At 29.2% G+C, this 6,815-nt stretch overlaps 1 protein-coding gene across 1 annotated transcript; it reads left to right on the forward strand.

Annotated features, from left to right (window-relative positions):
- Nucleotides 1-543: 543 nt before the first annotated feature.
- On the forward strand, nucleotides 544-4,445 carry LOC123014617. Its single transcript, XM_044413824.1, has 4 exons — nucleotides 544-861; nucleotides 2,088-2,284; nucleotides 2,328-2,448; nucleotides 3,892-4,445. The coding sequence occupies exons 1-4, from the start codon at nucleotides 579-581 to the stop codon at nucleotides 4,389-4,391; spliced, it is 1,101 nt and encodes a 366-aa protein (XP_044269759.1). The 5' UTR covers nucleotides 544-578; the 3' UTR covers nucleotides 4,392-4,445.
- Nucleotides 4,446-6,815: the final 2,370 nt, after the last annotated feature.

Raw genomic sequence — 6,815 nt, forward strand, 5'->3', positions numbered from 1 at the left:
ACTGTATTTAGGTTTCAGACATTTTTCGGTAGATTAAAAAAAAATATTCGAACAATGACAAAGCTAGTTTTGTATTGCACCATAGATAAAACTTACAAGTCAAGAGATAAGTCAAATGATAAAATTTATCTAGATGTTCTAGATTTGTTTTAATCAAAATTATTTAATTAAAGTTGAAAAAAGCCGACTTAGCCTTTGGGTTTGGGTGGTTAAAGCGTCTAGTCATGGACCTAGTATTAGTACTATAGTTAATACTACCTCCATGCGTCTAGGGTATTTTTTGTTTTTAATGTTGGTAACAATGTCAGTCGTGGCGAACATGAAAATTCAATTACGCACAATGACAGATGACTTGAATTTTCCTCACAAAATTCCCTAAATTAAAAAAAAAACAAGAACTCTTCAAAAACGGCTTAAAATTTTAACTTTATCGGAAAAAAATGTCACACTTTTTGTCACTATTGACACAAAAGTCGAGTGCAAATTTTCACCTATATCTTATCTGAGTAAATGAAAATATTGATAACCTATTTATCGACGACCAAAGTACCTTTGTGTTAGTTTAATTTGTTGCAAAAATGTCAACTGACGCAGTTGGTTTTACTATAACAGAGACCAAAAGAAAAAAATCCTTTTACGATGAAGAAGAAATTGTTATAAAACCATCAACTGAGTTAATTCCTGATGAATACAAACACGATGTTGAAGAAAATGTGTTATTGCACATTTTCAAAACCGATTACGATGAAGGAACGGCTGAAGAATTGTTAGAAGCAGCAAAATATATCAAGTATAAAGTGAATAATGACAATTTACATAATCTCAACACACGGGAAGAATTTTATGAAGATATTGAGAAAAGTAAGTCGATGAACAAAACCGAATTTGGTGGTACACAGGGTGCACCAGAGAAAAATGCCATCTAAGGTAAGATACCAGGAACATGGAAAAAAATGGTAAAAAAATTCTATTGCCAAAACAGGGCAAAAAATTGCAAAATTGACTCCAAAATAGGTGTGTTTTTTAACGAGAAACTCATAAAATTTGGAAAATTTTGTTAAAACAAGGTAAAAAACAACAAAATTAGGTCTATTTTTGTTTATTTTCTAAGATTTAGAGCATTTTTCCTGCGAAATTAAATGAATTTGAAAAAAATTCTCAAAACGATGAGGCAAGAAATTGTAAAATTAAGTCTGAAATGCACTATTTTTTTTAAGTTATCTAGCGTTTTTTCCAAAAAACTTCCAAAATTTATGAGATTTTACCAAAGCTAAGTAGCGAATTCCAAAATTACTTCTGAAATTTACTATTTTTTATTATTTTGGTGAATTTAAAGAGTTTTACTAAGGACCTTAATAAATTCTAGATTTTGCCAAAATAAAGCAGAAAATTGCGAAATTAGGTCTAAAAAGCCTTATTTTCACTTCTTTTGATAAGTTTTAAACATTTTTTTAATCAAGAAACTAAATAAATTAAAAAAACTTTGCAAAACAAAGCAAAAAATTTTAAAATTGGCTCTGAAATACGTTATTTTTTATTATATTAGGAGCATTTCTTACCTAGAAATTCCTGAAATCTTGCAAAAAAATACAAAATTAGTTCTGAAATACAATGTTTTTACTCATTCTAAATTGTAACTTTGTTTATTGGCAAAATTTTTGTACTTATACTAAATAATTATAAAAAAAACATATATAAGATAGACAAAAAGATGTCAATTGTCAAAATTTTTTGACAGATAGAATTTTTAAGAACATTTTCTATCTTCTTGGTATTTTATCTTATTGTCGTAAGAAATTACAAGAATTTAGGGAATTCGTGAATTGGTTGCCATAAAACATGTCGTAACTAGTGTCAAAATTTAGGTTAAGTCACCTGTCAGCTAGTATGTATAAATGATAGAAAACGTCAACTGTCATCAACAAAGGGTAACCAACCCTAGACATACAAAATTACTTCTGAAAATTCTAGTTACCAACAACATGAAAAACGAAATTTCCCTAAAAGTCTAATTTCTTGTTGATTTTTTTTTGAAATTTTTCTCTGGGGCGCGATTTCAGCCACACCCTATACATTCTCACTTTTAGTTAAAAAAGAATCGGCCAATAAAAGTGGCCTTTTTATGATTTTTATCGGCTATTTTGAAAGAAAACACCCGAATGGAACCATCGCTTTCATGAACGAACGCAAAAACAACTACCTTCAAGTGAAAGAGATTTGGAACACGTTTTCGGCGAATAATTGTCCGGAATTGAAGAATAAACCCAAAATTTTCATGTTTTGTGTAAGTCATACCAAAAATGTTTCGATTTTTACAAGGATTTTAGGTCTCAGGGGCCCCATATGCCGTCCAATCGGACGCTTTGAGACACCGAAGTATGGCTTTTGAAAAAGTCTACGACTTTCCCGCCGAATCTGACATGTTAATAGTGTATAAAAAAGTCGATGGTAATTTGATTTTTTAGTGATTATAATTTCTTTCTTTTATACAGGGTGTTCCATTTTTATTGTTACAAATTTAAACAGGCGATAGGATATTCAATTATTAGACAAAAGTTTCCTATAAACATGTATCGAAAAATGCTTGGTAAGGGAGCTACACCCCCTGGAAGGAGGCTAATATGTTTTTGCTAATATTTCAGAAACCATTTAAGATAAAATTACAAAATTTGGTACAGATGATAACCTTTATACACCTAAACGAATTCAAACATCAAATGTCGAAATTTTTAATCAGGGGCGTACGAAACTGGAGGGGTTTAAGGTAAAAAAATACCTTATTTATTTTGGCTTTAGTTTCTCGGTACTTTCAGCAACAAAATCTTAAGTTCGATAGTTTATCACAGAAAAGTCTCTCTTGTATCGATACAACTTATTGTTTTTGAATAAAATTAATTTAAAATTTATGTTACACACCAATACAACATTCATAATAAATCAGAATTTACAGAATATTAAAGCAAGAAATTTATATTTTTTAATCAACCTCAACTAATTAACATTACATTACAGTAACAATAATAACATTAATTAAATGAATTTGCCTAAATCTAAAGGAGTTGTTCAAAGTGACCACCATTTTGGTCAATGCATAACTAAAGAAAACTAAAGCCAAAATAGATAGGGTATTTTTTTACCCTAAACCCCACCAGTTTCGGACGCCCCTGATTAAAAATTTTGACATTTGATGTTTGAATTCGTTTAGGTGTATAAAGGTCATCATCTGTACCAAATTTTGTAATTTTATCTTAAATGGTTTCTGAAATATTAGCAAAAACCTATTAGCCCCCATTGAGGGGGTGTAACTCCCTTACCAAGCATTTTTCGATACATGTTTATAGGAAACTTTTGTCTTAGAATCGAATATCATATCACCTGTTTAAATTTGTAACAATAAAAACGGAACACCCTGTATATATTTTGTTATATTTTATATACCAGGTGAATAAAAAGTATGGAAGCAAGCGTTTTTTTCGTAAACTAAGGACTTTACGAAAAAAATAATTAGTGTAGCGTAAAGTACAATTAAAATGTGACCATTTATCAAGAATAAAATTTTACAAATTTCTTTTAGTTTTTGAGTTCTGGAATTTTTTTTTTTTTTTTAAATGGCAACCCTCCATGGTAATTTTTTTAATTAAAGATTATGATCTAAAAATGACCTCTAATTAAACAGAATTGTTTTTTAGTCAGTACTTTTTTCCAGAACTCGAAAACTAAAAGAAATTTCGAAAAATGTTATTCTTGATAAATGGTCACATTTCAATTGTACTTTACGCTACACTAATTATTTCTTTCGTAAAGTGCTTAGTTTATGAAAAAAACGCTTGGTTCCATACTTTTTATTCACCTGGTATATTTTTTATATATTCTTTCTTCTATAATTTTTAGATGTCTCCCCACACGTGCAGATATTTCTTAGTAATTTCAGCCAAAACATGAGAAATCACAGCAAAAAATACGACATTATCGATTTGGTGAGTCACATCAACGAGGAGAATTCCCGACATGTCCCTTTGATCATTTCCACACTGACTCGAAAATTTTATTTGACTCCGAATGTGGAGCGGGAGCATTTTTTGTCCGTTGTTGAGAATACGAGTAGTGTGCAAAACGATCTTCAGAAGATTAAGGAAGATTTGGAGAAGTTGCATCACGAGCTTCAGAAAAAGAAGAAAATGTTTGGGTTTAGTTTCAAGAAGAAGAGCGAAGATAGGCCGAACATTGAGACAAGGAGTGATAAAGTGGAACAAAGGAGAAGTGTGAAATCGGGGGAAGTACAGAGGGGGAGGTTGAGTGGCACTCCAAAGAGTCCAAAACCGGTTTTAAGATCGAGAAAGCCGTCTGAAACCGAGGGAGAGGAGAAGAAGAAACCGATGTGGAGGTTTTAAGATTTGTAACTAGTCGTTATCTTGCATAAATAAAATATGAGTATTTTTCTTCAATTTTTTTTAATTTCTGTTCCGTCTAAACCATAACTTGAAAATTCAATTTGGTAAAATAAAAAATGGGATATTTCATTTAGAAAAATTGAGTTATGGGTGTTTGAATTATTACAAAAGTAACCTTAAAATTTTAGAGTTTGTTATTTTTTTTTTCAGAATTTGAAAACACCAGAAGAAAGATCTAATCTCTCCCTTTCAAATGCCAAAAAGCAAATTCAAAATTTTAAAAAATAGCTGAGTTACCGATTTTTAAAGTGGAAGGTGCAGATCTAAAAATTTTCAAAAAGGTCTAAATATTTCAAAAACGGCTAAATTTAGGTATAGAGAAAGCTAATAAAAACTCCCTTAAAATAACCAGATTAATCCAGAAATGCAGTAAAAAATATACCATTCCATTTAAAATAAGAAAGTTGAGACCAATTTCCGGTATAACCGGAAGTGCCGCCATTTTGAAAATATTTTCATTTAGAAGGACTTAATGGATTATGGCTACGTACCAATTTTCAAATAAATACGATTATTCGAACTCTCAATACTTCTAATGTGGCGTTTTGACGGAACACCCTGTATACAGGGTGATCCAGGGGTGTGTAATTGGGCTATAACTTTTTTGGTATTTGATGTATTGACATGCCGTTTTCAACATGTAGTGGATCTGGTTAAGATGCACAATTTAAAAATATTTTTAACTTATACAGGGTGTTGCATACAAGGTAGTATATCAAAGTTATATTTTTTTAAATAGAACACCTTATATGTTTTTACATTTTTAGTTTCTACGTAAAAAATAATGTAACTTCATGTGTACTATTATAGGTCTATCTTTTTCCGTTTCGGAATTATTTAATTTTTTGTTATTTTTGTTAGATAATTCTTTTGTGTGATAAAACTGAAAATTGATCACGGTTTCTATTAATAACACAACGAAATAAATGTGAAATCATAATTTGTTATCAATTTTATGTTTGGATGTAAACAAAATATAAAAACGAGAAATACTGAAGTACTCGTATTTACGTATTATGTAGGTAGTTTGAAGAGTTATTTCGAAAGTGGAAAAAATGCCAGTTGCTTTTCTGGTGATTTGTGCAATGTTGGTTTATACAAGAGCCGTTGGTGCTCCTTTTTTTGATTTGGTAAGTTTTTTTTTTTGTTTTTGTGATATTAATTAAAATTTTATTTAATTTTAGTATGACTTTTTCGATTATGATTCTTCCTCGGAAGAAGAAAAAAAGGAAGACAAAGTGCGCGTTTACTTAACTTATACTAATGTTGAAAAACGTCCAAAAGAGGAAAATAAGGCACGGGCTCCTTTATCTATACATGTTGGTCCAGTTGAAGTCGATTTTCTTAATATCACTGTTAACGCCATTGCTATACTTACAAAAATTAAATAAATAAAGAAGAAGAAGAAGAAGAAGAAGAAGGAGACATGAATGGAAGGATGCGTTTGTAATTTTTATAATATTTATTTTGTTTTTTAATGTTTATTTATTATTTAAAAATATTTGTATATACAGAGTGTTTTAGAAATAAAAAAATTCAAAATTAAAGGTGAATATTTTTTTATGAAACTCGGCCTTAACATCTGATAAATTTCAACTCATATTGTCTAGAACCTTCTTTTAAGTTGCTGAAAGTACTTAAAACTTTAAATCCTAGAATCGTAAAATTTTGAAACCAAAAAAATGAGACTTTAGAGAATGCAGAAGTTTGGGATCTATCTATATTTTCTCTATAACCAAAATTTTAGATTTTAGAATTTAGAATAAAAAAAATGGGTTTTGGAAATCTAGATTTTTGAAATCATTGTTTAATTTCCTGAATCTCAAGTAGCTATTAGAATTTTTCTAAATCTTATAATGTTACAATTATAAGAACAAGAACTAAAAGATTTTAGAATTTTGGAATTTATTGATTGATTTTTAGTCTAAAATTTTATAAAAGTACTCGTATTTAGGTTTTAGAAATTCTTAGGAGAATTTTAAAAATTTGGAAATTTCTTAATAATTAGAACTTTTGGAATTTTGATTTCAATAATCCTTTGCCCACAGATTGAAAATTCCAATTCCGGAAACATCGGTTTGTCTGTTAGGTTGCTAGAAGTAAAATTTCAAATTCTAAAATCGAAAAATTTTGAAACCGTAAAAATGAGATTCTAAGGAATGCAGACATTTGGAATTTATTTTTAGAAGCCAGAATTTTAGAAGTACTAGAATTGCTTTAAACGTTTCAGATTCTAAAATTTAGAATTAAAAAAATTTGAATTTTGAAAATCTAGATTATTGGAGTCAATGCTTAATTTCCTAAAACTCAAGTATTAGAATTCTTTTAAATCTTATAATTTTACAATTTTAAAAACACGAATCT

This window comes from Tribolium madens, unplaced genomic scaffold (genome assembly GCF_015345945.1).
Source record: "Tribolium madens isolate multiple individuals breed KSU strain unplaced genomic scaffold, Tmad_KSU_1.1 Scaffold_97;HRSCAF=244;Tcas5.2_LG3a, whole genome shotgun sequence".
Taxonomy (NCBI): Eukaryota; Metazoa; Arthropoda; class Insecta; order Coleoptera; family Tenebrionidae; genus Tribolium; species Tribolium madens.

Coding starts and splice junctions, on each gene's coding strand:
- LOC123014617 (XM_044413824.1), top strand. CDS start 579: ATGTCAACTGACGCAGTTGGTTTTACTATAACAGAGACCAAAAGAAAA. Junction 2,285..2,327: donor CCAAAATTTTCATGTTTTGT/GTAAGTCATACC, acceptor CAAGGATTTTAG/GTCTCAGGGGCCCCATATGC. Junction 2,449..3,891: donor AGTGTATAAAAAAGTCGATG/GTAATTTGATTT, acceptor TATAATTTTTAG/ATGTCTCCCCACACGTGCAG.